Source organism: Dacryopinax primogenitus (assembly GCF_000292625.1).
Source record: "Dacryopinax primogenitus strain DJM-731 SS1 chromosome Unknown DACRYscaffold_17, whole genome shotgun sequence".
NCBI classification, from domain to species: domain Eukaryota; kingdom Fungi; phylum Basidiomycota; class Dacrymycetes; order Dacrymycetales; family Dacrymycetaceae; genus Dacryopinax; species Dacryopinax primogenitus.
The window spans coordinates 177,641-198,583 of record NW_024467214.1 but is presented as its reverse complement, the minus strand read 5'-3'; the positions used below and the strand labels follow the sequence as shown (position 1 = coordinate 198,583).

Sequence of the window (20,943 nt, the reverse complement as noted above, 5' to 3'; positions counted from 1 at the left end):
AAGGGGTTGTTCAGGGCCGGCTGGGGGCTTTTGGATGTGGGCGGCGAGAGTGCTGGGAAGAGGGGAGGGGATAGTTGACGGGGTTGGGGTGGTGTAGACAGTAGACAAGTGGGCATCGATGAGCATAGTTTGCTTATGCAGAGGTGGACACAGAGACATTGTGCGTGAAGCAGATCAGACTGGAGGTCAGGCATGCCACAGGTCGTGGGTCGACACAGCAGTAGGTGTTGGGTACACGGTGAGTAATAGGCAAGCGTCGGCCAAAAACGACGACCATATCCAAGACTAGCCAGTATTGCCCAGAATTAACCAGTTAGGTGTGACTGGCAAGCATGAACAGGTAGCTTGATGTCGTGGTCTAGAACGGCTTACAGGTGGAGGACGACGCACAGTGCCCAACCATACAGTGTGAGTTGCCGTCAGCATATACATGTCCAAGGTAGGATGCCTACATGAAGGAAAGTGTGTCAGGGTCGCCGCAGAGGCATGCAAGATAGAAATAGGAAGGGGGAAGAGAGCCATGTGCACCAAAATCCCGCAGAGGGGAAGGGGGGATTCCTCAAGCAGTGTATGAAAACCCCTCAAATGGCGGGGTACTTATACCCCCAGGAGGCCGGCCAAAATCACGCTCTGCCAAGGGAGTTCGGTCGCCGCAACAGCGAGGAACGGACGCAGTCAATTAATGAATGAGGGATTTTATGGCGCATCGGGCATGAGCCGCGTGGGTGAGGGATTTACGCGATTGGTCCGTTTCCCTCCTCACCGAAATCGTTCCGTCGGATTGACCACAGTACTTGCACCAGATAACCAACCAACAAGTTGTATGTGTTCACCAGCTTTCCATCCTTGAATGCGAATAACATCAGTATAAGTATTGTTATGAAGCCAAGGTTGGTGTCAATGCAAGAACAAGATGTTTTCTCTCTTGTGCTCTATGATTTGAGATGACAATACAACGCACAAATAGTGCCCCAATCAAGATACACATAGTAGCAATATACAATGTCTGTATCAGACTAACTATCATGTCAAGAGACGCTCTATTCTTCGATGTGTGCAACTGATCCCTTTCGTCTACTCATCCACAACAATCTCGTGACTTGTCGCCCAGGGATCGTCGTCTCCTGCCGGCTCACTTTCTTGTGTTCCAGCCAGATGCTGCTCCATCTCCTGGCTCTCTTGCGTGCCCTGGGGCAGATTTGCCTCTGAACCCCCGGTGGAAGATGCCCGTTGAGACGACGTCGGCGGAGCGCTGCTTGCCTGCCACGCGACGCTGACACTGCCAGCAGAGGGGATTGAACTGCCTTTTGACATGGCAGATTCTGCAGCTGCACGGCTGAAGAAGCTGACGTGGATCGTCCCGTCCGGTTGGGGTTCGAGAGACTCCATGCCTCCTGATGCCTAGCCGTAAGTTAGTACATGTCACACAAGCAAGTTGGCTCCTACGTACAACATAGAAGTTCCTTACTGCGGACAAGGCATCCTCGTTACCAGCAGCGACCCCTTTGATGACCAGCTTCTTAGGGCGCAAGTCAAGCTTCATGGACTGATGGTAAACGGGAGGACCGCCTCGCCAGCCACCACGCCCTCTTCCGCGCCCACGTCCCCTGACGTAAGGGCGCGAATAGCCTGGCGTATATGTCGGCGCGGGCTGGTCAATTGGCTGACCATTGGCATCCAATGGAACACCGGCATTCCGTGCCTATGTCATACAAATCTCAGTCGAGCTTCTTGATACGGCTAATACAAGGGAACATACCTCCTCGCGCAGCTGCGCTAACTGGGCAAGCAGCTCTGGGTTGCCCTCCCCATTTTCTTTCACATCTTCCATCGCACTTTGCAAATCCAGCTCTCTGTCCAAGCGCTCCTTAAGCTGGGCATCCCTTGACGCACCAGTCGCGCTCACAGCCACAGGAGCAGGCGCAGCGGCGGGTAAGGGGGCATCCTTGATCTCCTTCATCTTCTGGTCATTTTGCTTGAGCAGGAGCATGATCTTCTTCTTCTCGGCAGGGGTAGTTGCCTTTTCAAGCGAAGACATGAGATTCTTCTGCTCAGCAATATGTTTATCGAGAAGCTGACTCCTGACAGTAAGGGCAGCAGCATGTGCGTCTTGTGCTGACTGGGCGGGTTTTGGCTTCGCCATTATAGGGGCTCGTGTCGGGGCCGGTGGCTTTGGTTGGTTAATGTTGTCCATCAGCACTTTGCTCTTCTCCAGCATCTCTTGACCTAACGCGCCCCTTCCTTCGAGTGGCCGATGCCATAGCAATTTGACAAATCTACTGCCAAATACTGGCTCCGGATCTCTATGCGCACGTTGAGCTTCGTCATGTGTCGCAAAGCTAACTATCGCCTTCGCACCACGTGCGTCGATAGCAATGTTGGTGATCGTGCCATGCTTCTTGAGTTGCTCGTTGATGGCAGTGAGTGAGAGGTGCTCGGAAGGGATCTTCTCGATGAGAAGGGTTTTGTCATCTGGGCTAAGCCTAAACCCACGCCCGCCCTCATGACCGACCCTAATCCGTCCAAGCCCACGTCCTCGGAATCCGCCACGTCCGCGTCCTCTGCCTGCACCGTCTGCACTCTCCATATCCTGATCTTCACTGCTCCCCGTCATTGATGTACCACCCATGATCCCCATTCCCCCGGGGGAAACAGGCATCTGTGCCTGGCTAGGGTCGTACTCGCCGTCCTGCCGCTGAGCGACGTCTGGCGGATTGGCGACACTGAACATATTTGGCATGATCGGGAATTGCATCTGTCCGTTGGGACCAGGCATCGGCATCGGCATCGGCAGCCCGGGCATTGGGGGCATCATGCCCGGCATAAAGAAAGGCATCATAGGCGGGACCATGGGCATGTTGTCCCCATGCGAGAATGGGCACATCATTCCACGAGCGCAATAGCCTCTATCTGAACATATTGTCAGCGAAATGCACACAGAGACAGTTGACTACACCTACCATGGAAATCACGACATGGCTCCCTGCGATCCCTTCCTGACGGCCCTGACGGTGGACCGCCACCTCTTCCACCCCTACCACCCCGGCCCCTACCCCTCGGTCCTTGACCTCTCCAATTTCCTGGCTGGGTCGGGACAAACGATCCAGGTCCGTTCTGGTTCCTGCTCTCATACCGTTGTATCCCTTGAAGACCGTTTTCAAGTCGGGGACCCTTCGGCGGGCCACGGTCAATATCCATATCGTCTGAATCGCGTCCACGTTTCTGTCCAATCTGATTGTTATCGCTGGCAGGACCGGAGAACATGTCGAGGGGTATGGGGATGCCGTCATCCGGCGGAGTAGGAAGGCTCTGTGGAAGGGCTGGATTGCTGGGTCCTGCGACTGGTTGTGAAGGTGCGGACGCGGGGATCGACGGTGCCGTATTTTGTCGAACGACCATGCCCCTCGTACTCATCTCTTTAAACAACTTGTCGACAAACGCAGGCGCTTCTTGATCTAAGAAGTCCTCGAGCTGTGACGCGAACAATTCTCGCAGTTGTTGCTCCTCCCCATCGTGTCGTAGCAGAGCAATGACGTAATCCGCAAGAACTACGGGGTCTGCATCACATATTGGCTCGAGTGTTGAGACGAGCCAAGGACGGAGAGTATCCCCTCGTGCGACGTTGAAGTGCATGCTGGGTGGTGACTCGAACGGCGTCAAGATGTCCAATCGCTCTGGATGTTGTGGCTGGTCGACAGTTGTTAAACCAATGTATATGCGCCCAGATCAAGTGTGTATGAAAGAGTTGGAAGGTAACGCCTTGTGTAAGCTAGATGTATGCGCGTTCGTCTACCCGTCGAGGGATGGTCGTTGAGCGGAGAGCTGCTTGTGCTGAGGTTTATTTGCCATCTCTTCGCCTCTTGCAAGAATTTGGTCCCGCCTCAAGACACACTCCGGAGGCTTCCTTACATCACCAGGGTTTTTTATGTGGAGAAAATGAATTCAAGTGCGCCTTCTTTATTCACGTTCGAGTCGTTGTAAGAGATCCTCAATACTAGTCCTCTTTCACTTCATATAATCACTGCGGACGACTGGCTAAGTATTCTTGGACTTTATGTACAAAATCAAAGCCTCAAAATTGATCCCAAGGTCTCTTCAAGCTTTGCTTTCCTTGGCTTTAGAATCACTCCGAACTCCCGAGGACCAGTTACATTCCCTTTGTCCACAAATTCGTCCACGCCGCAAACAATATCCCTTCCCTCTTCGTCGCGCGGCCATTCAAAGTTGAAAGCCCACAACATCCAAGCACAGGCGATGAATAAACTGTTATTTGCAAAGTCGCGTCCTGGGCAGATCCGCCGGCCATGACCAAATGGGTGCTGATCCTCCCGTGTATTTGGTTTGGTTGGTGCTAGCACTCCAGAGGACATAAGGAAGCGAGATGGATCGAACATGTCCGGATTGGGGTAGACAGCAGGATCGTGGGTTTCTGCCCTGGAGCGTAAATCAAGTGAGTCGTTACTCCGTCTGGAGCATGATGTGCAACGAACCAGATATTGCTAATAATCACCGTGTCCTTAGGAATCACGTATCCCCGGTACTCGAAATCCTACACATCAAAACATTCAAGACGTTTTCTGGGGTCGCGCATTTACTCCATACCTCGGATGCTTTGTGAGGGACACCCAGCGGAGATATCACTCTCCATCGCAACATTTCTTTCACAATAGCAACGATATACGGCAAACTATCTCTGTCGTCAAATGTGGGAGGACGGTCTCCACAGACAGAGTCTAATTGATTTTGAGCTGTTTGCACTACTTGAGGATGGTGAAGCATCGCCAGAACACACACCTGCAATGTCACGTCCGTCGTTTCCTGTCCTGTCAAGCTTCTCGAGCGTTAATATTGATCTCGCAATACGATGACGATGACGTACAACAAAGCGAAAGTATTCCACACCGCCTGTGTTTTTGGGAGACCATACTTATCCATATGTATGTCCAAATCGTGTGCAAACGTCATCGCATCCCAGTTCTAACCCTGTCAGCACTCGAATACAGGTCTGCGCCGACATAAACCTCACATCTGATGGCGCCGCCGACTCCCACAATTGGGTCGCCTCGGCTTCCACCTCGTCGTGCCATTCATCGGCTTCCTTCCTCAACCACTTTACAGTCCAGATCACTGGTTTGAGGAAGGGAAACATGTCCACCACACTCTTTTGCGGTTGCAGGGTACGGCCTATTTGTTCGGTGAACTCTGACATTCGCTTGCTCCGATCGATTCCAGTGAGCGGGATAGCCTCGCCACCATACAAGCACTGAAAGATCACCGAAGCGGAGAACCGCCGCGTGTGTTGTACAAACGATATTTCCGGATGGTGCAACAGTCCAAAGGCAAGAGTCGCGGCCTCGTTCTCCTGCATCGGGTTGAAACGTGCCGCGGCGTGGACGTTGAGACTGTCGATCCATCAGCGAATGTGACAATCAAACAAGCGCTACTAACTTGGCATGGATTGCTCGACGTTTGGCTCGCCATCTAAGATCTCAATGAGTCATCAGTATCTAGAGAAGGAGAAAGTACTCGCCGGAGATCGAGGTTGTCCAAGGCAAGGAACTTCCTTCGAAAATAGAAATCGGCACCCTCGGGATCGTCAATTCTGGGCATGAAAGCGATCTATCCGATAGAACCATACCTTGATAAAGGGAGGTCTGTCACCTGTTATCCCCGAATTCCGATCAAGCACATCCGCTATAGTCACAACATCGCCTAATATAACCATTGGCCGGCCCAGCACCCATACTGTAAATATTGGGCCATATTCTTTGGCCCATTTGTCGAACACATGCTGCAAGCCTTGTTGCGGCATCTGCAGAACATTACCAAGGAAAGGTAAACCTGGTGGTCCAGGCGGGAGGCGAGAGTTCCGTTTCTGGTACGTCTCCCGAAGCAACGCCAGAAGGAGGAGGAAGACAGGCAGGATGATGTATAGGTAAGGCATTGCACGCAGGGGAACTGTGTTCGAAGGAGGTGCTGGTACCGAGCGCTCGTGTCGCTATTAATCAGTTCTCCAACCGCAGTAGAACAGTCCAACGATGGGCGCCAAGAACCGTCGAGCAGTCAGGCGACATGATGCTCACCGCAAACGAACGCGTTGATTTTCTTCTCTCCCTCGTGGTAACCCCAAATCAGGTTTGGTTCTTGATGGTACTTTCAGGAACTTGGAAAAAAATGCGGGGACCTCGGCAACTCTAACTACTGGTGTGGGGCGGGCATGTGTGAGCTATTCATCAGGCTTACCTTACCAGACTCCGCTGTATTGGGCGTTATCGGCCCCAAGTTTTCCCGAGTGTTCAGGATTGGGATGGATGCTGGAGAAACCATGTTGCTCTTCGCGAGAGGGGTATCGTTACGTCACTAGCTAACCCTGAATGCTGATTATCATCTATCTGTCTTCATAGCAGTGGACAAAAGTGGCATCTTTTCTATCCAATCCATCGTGCAAGTCCCTGCAAATGCCGGCTTCCTTCCTCACACCATCTAAGTGCACCACCCAAATATCAGAGCCTGACAGCTGCCTCCAATGTCTCTTTGAGCTTGGCTTTCCTTGCCCTGAAAACCACTCCGAATTCCCTCGGCCCGGTCACAGTCCCTTTATCCACAAACTCGTCCACGCCGCAAACGATATCCCTTCCTTCTTCGTCGCGCGGCCATTCAAAATTGAATGCCCACAACATCCAAGCAAAGGCGATAAACAAGCTGTTATTTGCAAAGTCTCGTCCTGGGCAGATCCGCCGGCCGTGACCAAATGGATGCTGATCTTCTCGTGTGTCTGGCTTGGTGGGCGCCAATGCTCCAGACGACGTCAGGAAGCGAGACGGGTCGAACGTGTCCGGATCGGTATAGACAGCAGAGTCATGCGTCTCTCCCCTAGGGAGGAAGTCAAGTGAGTTATTATCCGGCACGAACAGTGCATAACCGACCAAATATTACTAAGTAATATCGTGCCCTTGGGGATGAAGTAGCCTCGATATTCGAATTCCTGCATATCAACACATTCAAGACGATAGCCTTCGTTTTCCATACATACCCTCACCTGAGATGCTCTGTGTGGGAGCCCCAACGGAGAGATCGTCCTCCATCGCAACGTCTCTTTCATAATCGCTACGATAGATCGCAAGTTGTCTCTGTCGTCGAATGTGGGTGGTCGGTCTCCGCAAACAGCATCCAGTTGCTCTTGAGCTTTTCGGGCTTCTTGAGGATGGTGAAGCATAGCCAGAACAAACACCTGCAATGTCGCGTCCGTCGTTTCCTGTCCTGCCAAACTTCTGAGAGCGTCAATATTTCACTTGCCGCACAACACCGACACGTACAACAAACTCAAAGTATTCCACACTGCCTGGGGTTTAGGGAGACCATACTTGCCCATATGTAGGTTCAAGTCGTGCACAGACGTTATCGCATCCCAGTTCTAACATCATCAATACACAAGTGAACAACAATGCCGGTATAACACGCACATCTGAGGGCACAGCGGAATCCCACAAGTGGTTGGCCTCTACCTCTACCTCGTCAAACCAGTCATCGGCTTGTTTCCTCAACCACTTTACATTCCAGATCACTGGTTTGAGGAAAGGCAATATGTCTACCACACTCTGCTGCGGCTGCACCGCCCGGCCAATTACTTCGGTGAGCTCTGATAGCCGCTTGCTACGATCCACACCTTTGAAGGGGATCGGGTCACCACCGTACAAGCAGCGAAAGATAACTGATGCGGAGAATCGGTGCGTATGTTGCACCAACGAGATTTCTGGATGTATCAGGAAACCCAAGGCAAGACTAGCCGCCTCATGCTCCTGCATAGGATTGAATCGTGCAGTTGCGTGGACGTTGAGACTGCCAAGGGATCAGCTCATGCCCCAATCAAAAGGGTGTTACCGACTTGACATGTATTGCGCGACGTTTTGCTCGCCATCTTAGAAAATCTCAATGAGTTCTCAGTGTCTGCGTTTGAAGGAAGTACTTGCGAGAGATCGAGATTGTCGAAGCCAACGAACCGCCCTCGAAAATAGAATTGGGCTGCTTTATGAATCTCAGCCATAGGCGTCGAAGCGCTTCGCTTGTGAACATACCTTGATGAAGGGTGGTCTGTCACCTGTTATTCCTGACTTTCGATCAAGAATATTTCCTATGGTTGCAACGTCTCCCAATACAACCATCGGTCGACCCAGGACCCAGATGGTAAATATTGGACCGTATTGCTGGCCCATTCATCAAGCACGTGATGTAAACCTTGCTGCGGCAGCTGCAGAGCGTTACCAAGCAAAGGCAAGCCGGGTGGGCCAGGTGGAAGAGGGGATGAGCATTTGATGTACAGATCCCGAAGAATTGCTACGACCAAGACAAAACCGGGTAACAGAATGTACCAGTAAGACATGACACCAAGTTGTGTGTGATAGACGCCAATATAGCGCCTTTTAAGTCTTCAAGACAAACGCACGTGGCAGATTGCGCGGTGGAGTGTACGCCCCGCAGAGAGTTCACCTATGATCACCGCATAAGGTTAGAGACATTCCGCAGAAGAAGCCCCGTTGTTCTGGGGTTTGACAGCCTATCCAGGAATCCGGGCAGCCTTCCGGGTGAACCCTGCGCGACCTCGATTGCCAGCAAGAATGTCTCATTTCCGCGGCCCATGTTAGTCCTGAACAGTCAATATTCAGATAGATGGGCAACGATGTACATCACCATCGAACAACCATTTTTCAATGGAAATAATTGGTTCGTCGCTCTGTCACCGAGTAATCCCAAGACTCTTCCGGCATGGATCGGACGGAGCTTCCGGTTCTGCTGCTCTTCGTCCTAAAAGCTGACTCTGTTGTCTCAACAACAGCAGCACCTCATCAGATATTGTTGTCAGATTTGATGAGGACACACCCGGAACGATGACGACCAAGGATGAAAAGCATAGCGGTGCAAAGGGCTGGCTGACGCTGACATCGCGGGTTTACGGACGCATGGTGCAAAAATTTGGCCGATCTTGCGCGCCGCTGGAAGTCTGACATATTTCTCATGATTCGCTTCCCTTTTTTCGACTGATATAGACAGATATACGTAATGGAGGTTCTCACACCGATACGAGATCGTCATTATTGGCCTAGTGCAGCCAGAAGGCGGTTCTCGAGTCCGTCCTTCCTGGGCTTGAGGACGACGCCGAAAGGCTTGGGTGTAATGACGATCCCCTTGTCCTCCAGGTCGTGTACACCACAAATGATTTCGTTCCCATTCTTGTCAAGTGGCCATTTGAAATCAAACGCCCACAGCATATATGCGCAAGCAATGAAGAGGCTGTTGAAAGCGAAGTTCCGCCCTGCGCAAGCGCGTCGCCCGTGTCCGAAACCGAGCTGGTCGAGACGTGTATCTGGAGTTACCGGACGTAGATTGCCGGAGCTATCGAGAAACCGAGCTGGCTTGAATGTCTCTGGCTCAGCATAGACCATAGGATCCTGAGTTTGGCCCCTACCCCAGACATAAGCCATGTGGAGCCCAGGGCTTATGTGCAGCCCGTTCAATCAATACTCACCAGAGATTGTCCAATATAATCGTCCCTTTCGGGACAATATACCCTCGATATTCAAAATCCTCAGTGAACGATTTCAGCAAATTTATTTCCTAATTGGTGTGTATCTTACCTCTGTTGCCCTGTGTGGGACGCTCAGGGGCACAGCAGGTCTCCACCGGAGGGCTTCCTTTACGATTGCTTGTATATAAGGGAGATTGTCCCGGTCCTCGAAGCCTGGCACACGACCCCCGCATACGGCGTCAAGCTGCCGCTGGGCCGCTTGAACGACATCCGGATGGTGAAGCATAGCAAGAGTGAATACGCGAAGGACGGTGTTGGTTGTTTCTTGCCCGGCCATGCTGACGTTTCGTCAAATCTTGTGTTGTCAAGTCTTGAATAGGACGCACAATAGAACCATAGTCATCCATATCCCCTGAGCTTTTTCGAGCTCATATTTCTCGTTGTTCAGTCGGAGATCGTGAACAATTGTTGTAGCGTCCCAATTCTGATCATAATGAGCTCGATCTCGGAATGAAGGGTGAACAGATCACATCGGTGGCCTTTGCGCTGTCGTACAAAAGGGTGGCTTCTCTCACAGAATCAGCAAACCATATGTCAGCCGGGCGTCTGAACCATTTCACTCGCATGATAAGAGGTTTCAAGAATGGCAAAGCATCGACAAGGCTATGTTGTGGCATTGAAAAGTGCAAGCCTCGATCCGTCAGCTCTTCGACTGTCTGGCTGGGATCTGGACCATCAATTGGAATTTCCCTGCCTCCATATAGAGAGCCAAAGATGATAGACGCAGCAAACCTGTGGGCATGCTCGTGAAATGGCTTCTCAGGATGCTGTAACAATCCAAGTGTGAGGTATGCTGCATCATGCGTTTGCATAGGGTTGAATCGGGAAGTGGCTCTGATGTTTATGCTGGTAGTGCGTGAGTACAACATGCTCTTGATTGGATCATGGACGAACTTCGCATGTATGGCCCGGCGTTGCGCCCGCCACCTGCGTCTGTCAGCATCTGTTTCCACGGCGAACAAGAACAAACACCCACTTGGGCGAGCGATCTTGTAGCACAAGTGACATGTCCTTCGTATAGAACTCCCGTGCCTAGGGAATATGTGATAATTAGGACCACCGCAGGGCGGGGAATGAAAAGGCGCTTGCATACCTTAATCATCCGCGGCCTGTCACTTGTCACAGCCGACATGGCTATCTTAACCCCTTTGGCAGTTTCAGCTGTACTGACATACGGAGTATGGAGAATCCTACTCCCGCATGGTGGAGCTCTTGACTTTCTCGGTCCTTCTTGCTTCGAACGAGGGTCCACGATGGTGAAAAACGAGGCTTCTCCATGGGTAGGCAAATTCGCTGGCCGGTGGTACTTGCGTCGTCACCCGCATCCAGAGTTGACTGACGCCGGCGTGATCATCAGATTCTTCGCAATGTATTGTCTCTCCCACATATTGACAGTACGCACATGGCGAAACACGTCTCTTCCTGCCATAAGTGTAGTTGTCATCACGGATTCTCATAGCAAGAGTGAATGCGCGGAGAGCCGTGTTGGTTGTTTCTTGCCCAGCCATGCTAATGTCCGGTCATCTTCACGAACGCTATGATTTGTCGAATAGAACGCACAACATGATCATAGTCATCCACATTGCCTGGGATCGCTCGAGCTCATATTTCTCGTTGTTTTGTTGAAGATCCTGAACAATCGTGGTGGCGTCCCAATTCTAGACATAGTGAGCGTGGGAAAACTCTCGTAGCATTCAAGCTTAGATCAGTCGACAAAGCAGTATCATACAGTCGCGTCCCTTCTGTCTCTAGCAGGGCGAACTATTTATCAGCTGGTCTTCTGAGCTATTTTACTCTTTTTATGAGAGGCTCGAGAAATGGCATAGTATCGACAACGCTGTGCTGGGGTATTGTGACGTGCAATCCTTGGTCCGTTAACTCTTCCGCTTCCTTGCTGGGATCAGGACCATCCAGGGGTATTGCGTTGCCGCCATAAAGAGAGCAAAATATGATGGATGAGGCGAATCTATGAGTGTCCTCGTAAAGCGGGGTCTCGAGATGCTGTAACAGTCCGAGGGCTAGATAGGCTGCATCGTGTGATTGCATAGAATTGAACCGCGAAGCCGTCTTGACGTTGATACTGGAAGCATGTGAGCAAGACATGCACCACGACGGAATGAACTACAAACTTTGCATGCATCGCACGGCGCTGAGCGCGCCATCTATATTTGATCAATGAATGTCTCTATATCGGAGGGAATACTCACACATGGGAGCGATCTTGTAGGACAACCGCCATATCCCTCATATAAAACTCTCGTGCCTGATGAGATACTGCATGTCAGAGTGCTAGTTGGACGGAACGGAATCACGTCCCTACCTTGATCATTCGCGGCCTGTTACTGGTCATAGCAGACATTCGATCAAGTAAATCCGCTGCAATTTCGGTGTTGCCAACAACGACGAACGGCTGGTTCATCATCCAAAACGTATAGAAGGGGCCATATTGTTCGGACCAGCTGGTGAGTTTCCGGTATAGAAACTGAGAGGGCAGCTGCAAGAGGTTACCCAGAATGGGAAGCCCAGGGGGGCCAGGTAGAAGCTGAGAGATACGCTTGCGGTACGCATCTCTGATTCCAACGGCAAAGACAAGAGCAACGACAAGAATGAGCCCAGAGTACAACATACTGAGGTTGTTGGCTACCAAAGGGGTTTGGGATTTCAGAGATGGATAGAGCACCTGGCCATTGTTTTATGGCGCTGGATGAAAGAAGACAACCCCGCAAGCCAAAGATTAGCAGAACCATGGTTGCCTTCCCCACTATTCAATATTCGAGGCATGTGTCCACACGGCAAGAAGTCAAGAATCGTGGGGATAGCGTTTTTCCGACACTAACGCAGTGCGCTGGCACGGTCCGCTCTGCTGGATAGCACTGTGACGGGATATGCTGCGCCACAGCACAAGATTCAGCAAACTTTGTGTTATTGATGTTCGGATTGGACGCATAGGATGATGGAGGATGACATTGACACGTGATCCACGCTAGTTGGAGACGGGCTGTCATGCATACATGAAGGACAGCGTGCAAAGAGATATTCCATGAGGCTCACTCGAGCATCGAGAGAAATAAAGACTAGGATGAGTTAGCCAGTGCAGGTCATGGTTCGAGTTCAAACTGGGCGGACGCCGCCGTTTGCGCAGTGGATCTCGACACCGTACGGGCCGTCGGATTGCCTCCGTGGCGGGGCGGAACACGGCACTGCAGGCTGACAGGCGACCAGCTCGTCACCTCAGGCAGCGTCCACCACCCCTTCAGCCTCCTTTTTGACTACTCTATTCTCTCACTAGACAACAATGGTGAACCCGCATTACGACTTCCTCATCAAGGTCAGGATTAGGCCATATTGTATGCGCGTAACGACTGACATTGAGTGGCTTGGCTGTAGCTCCTGCTCATCGGCGACTCTGGTGTCGGCAAGTCATGCTTGCTGCTGCGGTTCTGCGACGATGCTTGGACACCTTCATTCATCACAACTATTGGAATTGACTTCAAAATACGTACCATTGAGCTTGATGGAAAGCGGATCAAGCTTCAGATTGTGCGTGCACTTACAGCCATCATTTTCTATTTCCCTGACCCCCGATGTTTCACAGTGGGACACAGCCGGACAAGAGCGCTTCAGGACCATCACAGTTGCATATTACCGCGGAGCGATGGGAATTCTACTTGTCTACGATGTAACGGACGAGCGGTCGTTCAACAGTGAGCCATCGTCCACCATAGTTTCCACGCCGTGCCTGACTGTAGAACGCAGACATCCGCACGTGGTTCTCAAATGTCGAGCAGCACGCATCCGAAGGTGTAAACAAGATCTTGATTGGCAACAAGTGTGACTGGGACGACAAACGTGCGGTGAGCACACAGCAGGGTCAAGAGCTAGCCGACGAGCTGGGAGTGCGTTTCCTCGAGACGTCGGCGAAGCAGAACATCAACGTAGAGGAGGCCTTCTTCAGCCTTGCTAGGTACGTCAACCTCCAACTAACGTACTTGAAATCGAATCTCATATATGCGGACAGGGACATCAAGGCACGGCTGCTTGATACACTTCCCGATCAGGGAGCAGCTGCTCCTGGACAAGCAGCAACAGGATCCGTCAAGGTCGGCCAGCCGAACACCGACCAGTCAAGCGGTTGCTGCTAGACATCATGTCATCGTCGTTTGCGTTATTTCCTGTATACCACCTCTAATCCTTGTTTTCTCTTCGTCCTTAATGCCTTGTACAGCCGAGGAATATACGGTTACAAAGCGTTGAATTACACAATGACGCTGGGTCCATCAACGCCCCGGTCAGGTATGCTAAGTTACAGATATCAATCGTCGATGCCGACAGCACCAGTCCAGTTCCCTCCTCTCCACGCCTTCATCCTCTCCGCGCCCCACTCATTGTACATCTCTCGTGTGGTGAGACACTCTTGAAGTCCTTCAGTCCTCGAGAACTGCGCCATACCTCGCCAGGCATCCAATCGGGCGTCTTTTGCAGGGCGAATTGCGAGACGTGCGCCGAAGGGCAATGACTGCGCCAGTTCGTAGTGCAGCCGCTCCGGTAGTCCGGGTAGCTGTGATGGGCCCCCGGTTACATGTATGTTCTTGGCGCTAATCAGGAGTCTTTCCACGAAGAGGGGACACATAGAGACACACCTGTATGAGCCTGTCCCGCTCCGCCTCTCCAAAACTCCTCAGGATTCCCGTGAGGACTTCACCCACTCCAGCACAGTCCACGCCAGCAATGCTCGGGTTAAACCACGTCTCTGGCACGCGTATGCGCTCGGTATTCAGCCAAAGCTGATAGGATGCCGCGACGTTATTCTCCGCAGGTATAGGCCGGAAGGCGTTGAGCAGCGCTGAACGCTGACTCTCACGAGCAGCGAACGTGAGGGAGATGTCGAACCCTGGGTCGTATGCCAGAAGCTTGTTCTCAATCGATTCCAGCCGAGCGAAGTCCTCTTCCTCATCATCGTCTTCTTCCGCACCATGCTATGGTCCAGCGTTTAATGTTCTGCACTAGCACCAGCATGGAGCCATACGCACAACTTTGCGATAGATAGCCCAGTCCTCGTCGTCCGCACCGAACATATCCTCCTGATTCCGCTTCCTCCTCTTGTTCCCCGTCGGCGTGTCCGCTGCTAGATTCGCGATACTCCTCATCCTCTGCTGCGCAGCCATGCTCTTCCGGTCGGAGAGCGCAGCCTGTTTTCGTTTGCGGTCCTTGATCTTGTCCATCACCGCCTACAAAAGCGTTAGCCCGCTGACATCAACTAACAAATACGATACACCTCGTGCTCTCGCTTGAGTTTATCACTCCAACCTTTCAAATCCCGCTCCCTCTCCTCCTCTTCCTCCTTCTCTGCTTGCCTCTTCCGCTCTCCCTCTCTCTCCTTCTCCGCTCTTGCCCGCATCCTCGCATCATACCCAGCTTTCATCAGCCTCTGCTTGCGCTTCTCCTTCAACTCCTCTTCTGTAAGGTCTGCATCTGGTCGATCAAGAAGAGGGAACGTTGGTATCGCTTCTTCTGCCGGTGGTTCTTCCAGCCCAGCTTCTTTTCGTCTTGCAGCGGTAATGGATGTCTCCAGCTTACGGATGGTCGATTCGAACTCGGCCTCAGTCTCAAACCCGTGGTCCTCGAGTCGCGCCAGCCAAGACGAGCGCTTTTCCCTGTTCCGCCAGTCCCGTAGGTTGGTATAATACTCTAGATTGTTCTCTTTCTCCACAAGCTAATGATATAGTTTAGCCGCTTCCCTGTAAGCTGATAGCCATGCGCACCTTTTCGAGTCGTATACGAGCGCTTGTCTCCTGCAGCCGTCTCCCTGCCTCTCGTCGCTTCTCAGCCTGTCGTTCCAATTCTTCTTCCGTGAGCTGTTGTACGGCCTGCAGAACGCAGATCAGTTTCATACTCGCAGTAGCTGCCGCTCGGACTCACTACAGCCACAAAAGGAAATTGTACTATCTTCGTGATCTGCTTGAGCTTAAGTGGATCGGTCAACTCGCGGACTTTCTCGATCAGACTTCCAGGGGTGAACTCGCAGCATGTCTGGAATATCCACTGTTCAAATGTTAGTAAGCGCACACGATACAGGAGAACGACCTTACGGCCGCTTGAGCCGAGGTGACCCGAGTGGGGAAGCTGGGATACTTGAGCTGGACAAACTTGAGCAGAAGGTCGATCGCCTGGGTGCCACCAAAAGGTATCCGCTTCGCTTGGTTCATCTGCGCCTCTCCGCCCAGCACGGGCCACATGGACGTCGATTGCGTGTTGAAACTTACCACAACGCCGTCCATGGATGAGGATGAGGGAGGGGCGTTGGCATACATCGAGAAGTAACCATCTGGGCCGTAGAGGACGGAGGGGACGTCGTACGCTTCGAACAGGAGCTCGGAGATGACTTGTTCACATGTCAGCAGTGTATGATAGAGGGTGACACAATGACATACAAGCACGAGAAGCCAATGGAGATGCTATTCGCTCCGTCATCAATACTGTATGGTCCACCTTCTCGTCATCAATGCCCAGCTTGATGAATGTCCAGTCGAACGCGGTCTCCATGCCTTCTGGATTGACGCATATATCTCCATCAAACGGAGATTTCGCATTGCTACGTGTCGTAGCATCGTCCACCAGTTCATTACCAAATAGCAATACTGGGGTATTGGTCTTGCGATCCCGGTATTTGGACATCAGGTTGTCTACGACGATGTACGGGTCCTTGTCGGTCCCGAAGCCAGCACGGAAGTTGGTTGCGCCTATCCACGTTATCAATAAAAATCCCAACAGAGCTTAGATCATATACGTACCATTATCGATTACTATTGGGACGCGGTCGGGGTAGTACACCTCGCGATAGTTGGTCAGGACGGGGATGTAGGGTGTGCTAGGTGGTACAGAGAGAGGGATGACAGGAGGTTCGAACGGGGAAGCGCTGCCAGAAGCGCCAGCATCTGTCATATCCACGTCCATCGCTGTGTAGGGGGGAACAGCGACTGGCATTTGGACAGTGCAGAGAGTGAGGAGAGCCCAAAAGTTGGTGAACACACCGCCAGCGCTTGAGTGAAATTGCGTCCCTGATGTCGCCGGAGCCGAAGAGCTTTACTCCGGAAAGATAAAAGCTGGATGTAAGTATGTCTACCACTTCTGAACACTATTCCGACTCAAGAAGTATCGAGTACAAAGAGATTGAGCATTCGCGAAGAAGCCTGTGTCCATCTCTGAGATGAGAGCAGCAATGTCTGATGCCAATGTCAATACCATGAAATGAGTGACCACCGGAGACTCGAGCAGAGCCTCATGTACCGAAAGCGCGATCATAGGTTTGACGGTAACCTTGACAACATTAATACAAGTATGGAGAATTGAGCAAACCCTATCGACAACCTATCGAAATGGAAATCCTGCCAGCTTACAATACATAACCTATCTTTGGAGGCAGTATTCAATACACATACTACTCTGAGATGACAAGGCATCCGCAGTCTCGCAGTACCCCTAGCGACTTGGCTTGAGAGAGAGAGGCGAAGTTGCCATCTCTGAAGTATGTGCCAAGTCCATCCGACGAGGCTGGGATGCTGTCAACGTTCCCCCTAAACTCCCCCAAGATGACAGCGCGTGAACGTATTTTCCCGAGATCCAGCTTCCTCGCTTCGTGACCTTCTTCACATTCCAAGTGCGTGAACAATCAGCCCGCTCAAGTTACCACGATGGCCGCCTCGTCTTGGTCATGCGCGCGGTTCTCAAGAAATTGCACCATGGCGTTCATTCATTGTAAAGCAAAGTGCCGGACAAGACCGATGTCACCGCCGCGGAATGCGCGTACATCTGGGCGACGTTGTGGGCGTTTAACATCAAGAATTTGGACCCCATCGGCAAAGCCCAACAGACACACAGGCTTCTGTCGCGGACGCACTGAAGCTTCGTTTCTCCAGGCCGCTCAGGTCCGCCGTCGTCGAATTTCTGCGCGATATTACTGGTCCCGACCATGCGGTTTCCGGGCTGTCACCGACAACATCGGAAATGTACACCAGATAAGGTGGCATATGGATGGGTCCTGATGGAGCATTGAATTGGCCTATCGGGGCTGGGGCAGGCGCGAGGTGAGCAGTGGTAAAGGGAAACACATTCCTTGAGCAGGTCTGCGACACAATTGTCGGACACACCTGGAAGATTCAGGCGGGCGATCTTAGGCCCAGTCGCTCATAAAGTCACTCCGATGTCACAAGCTTTGCCTTCTCCCCACCATCCCCTTCTCTGCTCCTCTCCTACCTCTCCCTTTGGCTTCTACACCTCGTTTTGTCTACTATTATGGATACCGAGAAGGTCGAGAATGAGATCGCCCGGATTGAGACACCTCCGTCAGCCGATGATATGGACGATGTAGATTTGGACCAGATGGGCGAGCGGGAGGGATACGTGCTGGACGCAAATGTGTACCGCACGGAGCACGCCGGCGGCAAGGCGCTCAAGACTGCCACAGACGGTGTAACAATCCTTATTCCGCAGCCTTCAGACGATCCCAAGGATCCGCTCAACTGGTCCCAGTCCCGCAAAAACTTACTCCTCTTCATCATCTCCTGGGCGGCGTTCCTACCCGACTACGGCTCCGCCACGGGCGCGGTTACGCTCCTGCCCCAGAGCGCGATCTGGGGCATGACCCAGGACGAGGTCAACCACTCGCAGGTCGGGAATGTGTTCATGCTCGGCGCCGGCGGTGTGTTCGTAACAATCTTCGGTGCCTACTTTGGCCGCCTTCCTACTCTCTTCTGGTTCCTCGTCATGGCCTTCTGGACCGCGGCATGGTGCGCTGGCAGCAACACATTCAACGAGTTCATGGCCGCTCGCATTCTTAATGGGTTCTTCTCGACTGTCGCACAAGGGGTGCGTGTTCTTACTGCAGCAACACTGTACAGGTGTTGATAATCATGTGATATAGGGAGGCTTGATGTTCCTCAAGGATCTCTTCTTCTTCCACGAGGTACCTGAATACTTCCCACGTCCCAGCAACTTACTGATTACCCAAATTAGCATGCGAGGAAGATCAACATCTGGTCCTCGTTCATCATATTGTCGCCGTACTTCGGTCCCCTCATCGCTGCTTTCATCATCAACACCGTTTCATGGGAGATCCCCTTCTGGGTGTTCACGGCCATGACGGGATTTGCACTGATCATGGTCATTCTCTTCGCCGACGAGACATACTACAATCGGCACATTCCCCTGTCTAAGCAACCGCCTCGCACCTCGCGGCTCATGCGACTCATCGGTGTGGAACAAATGCGCACCAACCTGATTGGAAACACGTTTGCCGAGGCATGTTGGCGGCCCATCAAGGTGCTCACACGCCCTACCGTGTTCCTCTGCGTAATCTACTACCTGTTCACATTCGCTTGGGTTGTCGGTATCAACACTACCCTCGCGATCTTCGTCACCCCGCTGTACAACTTCGGACCAAAGCAGATCGGTATGTCGCCTTCTCACTTGGCGATGTATATCTGATAGAAACCAATAGGGTTCTTCTATTTTACCCCTATCGTGGCCGCTATCCTCGGCGAACTGGTCGGTCACTGGCTACACGACTTCATCGCGAACATATATATGAAACGCCACAACGGCCACTTCGAGCCGGAAGCACGATTGATTGCGATCTACATCGCGGAGCCCTTCATGATCGGCGGTCTCATAGGACTGGGATTTTGCCTCGAGCGCGGACTCCATTTCATGATCACGTCGGTCTGTTGGGGACTGTACGTATTTGGGATCATGATAGCCACAGGTACGAATTGTTCGCATATTGCCTAATCCGTCTGACAACTCTCGCAGTGGCACTCAATGCATACGGCCTCGATTCATATACCGAGGCGAGTGGAGAGATCGCCGCGTGGATAAACGCAGCGAGGACTACAGGAGGTGTGTTCTCCATATCCGCCCATCGATAAAACTGACCGCATCTGACAGGCTTCGCAATCTCCTATGGTCAGGTGCAGTGGGCACAAAGCACGGGTACAGAAGTCAGCTTCGGCACCCAGGCCGGTATTTGCGCCGCCGTCTTCCTCATCATCATTGTACTGCAGATTTTTGGCAAGAGGATGAGGCAGTGGGCCGGACCCCTCCATTTCAAGACGAATTAGTAGTTGGAAGGATGATGCATCGTGTATTGATATTCGCGGCTCTATTCATGAGAAACCTTGGTTGTGGACGAAAACTAGAAATGCTGTCCATTATTTAACCTGGCGGTCATCCCCTTGAGACAATTATCAGTGGCTGTGTACCGGAGGCTTGGCATGAGGCCAGCGCGTGATTGTGTTTCCACGCCTGCGAGAGAGATTTCACACCTTTGCTCTCGTCTATCTTTTTCCTAGCAAGCCGATACAAAGCTGTTCAATTTGACAAGTGTCGACGTGGAGCGGAATGGCGACTATTCTGACGAAGCGTCTGAATAAGGAGCTGAGGGAGATGCAGACCCATGGGTTGCCTACAGGTAAGCGCCCGTCTTCTACGGCCCGAACGTGTAAAGTGCGATGTGCCTTGTATTCATGTTCTGGGCATATAACGGTCATCCGATTGAAGTAATGTACTAGGCATCACAATTGTCCGCGCGGATGACCTCAGCGAGTGGCTGCTCTCCGTCGAGGTGCTTGGCAACACTCTTTACGAAGGGGAGAAGTTCTGTCTACGCTTCGAATTCCCACACAACTACCCGATCGACAGCCCCGCAGTCACCTTTGTGGCAGATGACAAGTGGACAGCACCGGTACATCCACATGTGTATAGTAATGGGCATGTGCGTCATCTATCTTACTTCCTGGTTCTTGCAGATGCTGATCTCCCTATAGATCTGTGCATCGATATTAGGTGTGTGCTGCCAGATCAGACAAGGGGTTGATACTGAATGATGTGATGAAGGACCCGAATGGTCTCCTGTTCTGTCTGTAGTCTCCGTCTGTCTCACACTCCAGTCCATGCTCGCCTCCTGCACAAGCAAGCAACGGTACGCCCGCCTTGCAGCTGTCTTATACACGTTTTCGTTGACCGATGATGACCAAAGACCTCCGGATAATGACAAATATGTTTCCCATGCACCTCGAAATCCTAAGAACACGAGGTTCCATTACGATGACGATACGTATGTGTATGCACTTCCTTGCGAGGACTTTGCTCATGATTCCTGCAGCGTATGAGTCAAGATACCCCAAGGATGTAATCATGATTGTAAGGATGTGCAATGGGTGCTGTGCGAATAGAAACTGTGCGGGACATGTCCGAATATGTATTGATTGTGGATTGATCTGGTGTTGCAACATTGAAATGATCATCACGAACTATCTCCTATCTGCAAGCCATGAAAATCAAAAGTAACAGGGGTTTCATCATCT

The 20,943-nt window shown here is 51.9% G+C and overlaps 10 protein-coding genes across 10 annotated transcripts; 4 read left to right on the top strand and 6 right to left on the bottom strand.

The window, feature by feature from the left end:
• Positions 1–902: 902 nt before the first annotated feature.
• DACRYDRAFT_101554 (uncharacterized protein) lies at positions 903–3,816 on the bottom strand. The gene is made up of 4 exons (XM_040767565.1): positions 2,961–3,816; positions 1,760–2,910; positions 1,451–1,702; positions 903–1,401 (listed from the first exon to the last, which is right to left on the bottom strand). Exons 1-4 carry the CDS (start codon positions 3,631–3,633, stop codon positions 1,075–1,077), a joined length of 2,403 nt encoding a protein of 800 aa, XP_040625829.1. The 5' UTR covers positions 3,634–3,816; the 3' UTR covers positions 903–1,074.
• A 281-nt stretch (positions 3,817–4,097) lies between these two features.
• Positions 4,098–4,313, bottom strand: DACRYDRAFT_37796 (uncharacterized protein; the record flags this gene model as incomplete). Its single annotated transcript, XM_040774437.1, has 1 exon — positions 4,098–4,313. A coding segment is annotated over one exon (216 nt), but the record flags the coding sequence as incomplete, so codon positions are not given.
• Positions 4,314–4,521: 208 nt separating this feature from the next.
• DACRYDRAFT_24041 (uncharacterized protein) lies at positions 4,522–5,671 on the bottom strand. The gene is made up of 2 exons (XM_040773519.1): positions 4,991–5,671; positions 4,522–4,937 (listed from the first exon to the last, which is right to left on the bottom strand). The coding sequence occupies exons 1-2, from the start codon at positions 5,366–5,368 to the stop codon at positions 4,827–4,829; spliced, it is 489 nt and encodes a 162-aa protein (XP_040625827.1). The 5' UTR covers positions 5,369–5,671; the 3' UTR covers positions 4,522–4,826.
• An 801-nt stretch (positions 5,672–6,472) lies between these two features.
• DACRYDRAFT_118236 (cytochrome P450) lies at positions 6,473–8,162 on the bottom strand (the record flags this gene model as incomplete). The annotated part of the gene is made up of 8 exons (XM_040770547.1): positions 6,473–6,873; positions 6,927–6,985; positions 7,034–7,268; positions 7,317–7,414; positions 7,464–7,839; positions 7,886–7,918; positions 7,967–8,025; positions 8,076–8,162. 8 exons carry the CDS (start codon positions 8,160–8,162, stop codon positions 6,504–6,506), a joined length of 1,317 nt encoding a protein of 438 aa, XP_040625826.1. The 3' UTR covers positions 6,473–6,503.
• A 79-nt stretch (positions 8,163–8,241) lies between these two features.
• DACRYDRAFT_118235 (cytochrome P450) lies at positions 8,242–12,209 on the bottom strand (the record flags this gene model as incomplete). Its single annotated transcript, XM_040770546.1, has 15 exons — positions 8,242–8,815; positions 8,878–9,459; positions 9,524–9,582; positions 9,633–9,861; positions 9,910–10,007; positions 10,054–10,429; positions 10,478–10,510; positions 10,560–10,615; positions 10,677–10,729; positions 10,986–11,092; positions 11,144–11,241; positions 11,378–11,663; positions 11,713–11,745; positions 11,791–11,846; positions 11,904–12,209. The coding sequence occupies 14 exons, from the start codon at positions 12,207–12,209 to the stop codon at positions 9,090–9,092; spliced, it is 2,160 nt and encodes a 719-aa protein (XP_040625825.1). The 3' UTR covers positions 8,242–8,815; positions 8,878–9,089.
• A 54-nt stretch (positions 12,210–12,263) lies between these two features.
• DACRYDRAFT_24037 (uncharacterized protein) lies at positions 12,264–12,664 on the top strand. Its single transcript, XM_040773518.1, has one exon. The coding sequence runs from the start codon at positions 12,278–12,280 to the stop codon at positions 12,452–12,454; it is 177 nt and encodes a 58-aa protein (XP_040625824.1). The 5' UTR covers positions 12,264–12,277; the 3' UTR covers positions 12,455–12,664.
• A 160-nt stretch (positions 12,665–12,824) lies between these two features.
• DACRYDRAFT_24036 (ras-domain-containing protein) lies at positions 12,825–13,832 on the top strand. Its single transcript, XM_040773517.1, has 5 exons — positions 12,825–12,911; positions 12,971–13,123; positions 13,179–13,287; positions 13,340–13,547; positions 13,602–13,832. The coding sequence occupies exons 1-5, from the start codon at positions 12,879–12,881 to the stop codon at positions 13,723–13,725; spliced, it is 627 nt and encodes a 208-aa protein (XP_040625823.1). The 5' UTR covers positions 12,825–12,878; the 3' UTR covers positions 13,726–13,832.
• Positions 13,833–13,840: 8 nt separating this feature from the next.
• Positions 13,841–16,525, bottom strand: DACRYDRAFT_82749 (chromatin remodeling complex subunit; the record flags this gene model as incomplete). Its single annotated transcript, XM_040776589.1, has 9 exons — positions 13,841–14,171; positions 14,224–14,559; positions 14,614–14,811; positions 14,859–15,296; positions 15,346–15,450; positions 15,503–15,625; positions 15,673–15,965; positions 16,015–16,323; positions 16,375–16,525. 9 exons carry the CDS (start codon positions 16,523–16,525, stop codon positions 13,896–13,898), a joined length of 2,229 nt encoding a protein of 742 aa, XP_040625822.1. The 3' UTR covers positions 13,841–13,895.
• Positions 16,526–17,935: 1,410 nt separating this feature from the next.
• DACRYDRAFT_96244 (MFS protein) lies at positions 17,936–19,698 on the top strand (the record flags this gene model as incomplete). Its single annotated transcript, XM_040777355.1, has 6 exons — positions 17,936–18,448; positions 18,504–18,545; positions 18,596–19,031; positions 19,080–19,343; positions 19,391–19,477; positions 19,526–19,698. The coding sequence occupies 6 exons, from the start codon at positions 17,939–17,941 to the stop codon at positions 19,696–19,698; spliced, it is 1,512 nt and encodes a 503-aa protein (XP_040625821.1).
• Positions 19,699–19,946: 248 nt separating this feature from the next.
• DACRYDRAFT_24035 (UBC-like protein) lies at positions 19,947–20,881 on the top strand. The gene is made up of 6 exons (XM_040773516.1): positions 19,947–20,048; positions 20,149–20,351; positions 20,404–20,422; positions 20,474–20,558; positions 20,616–20,693; positions 20,742–20,881. The coding sequence occupies exons 1-6, from the start codon at positions 19,979–19,981 to the stop codon at positions 20,746–20,748; spliced, it is 462 nt and encodes a 153-aa protein (XP_040625820.1). The 5' UTR covers positions 19,947–19,978; the 3' UTR covers positions 20,749–20,881.
• Positions 20,882–20,943: the final 62 nt, after the last annotated feature.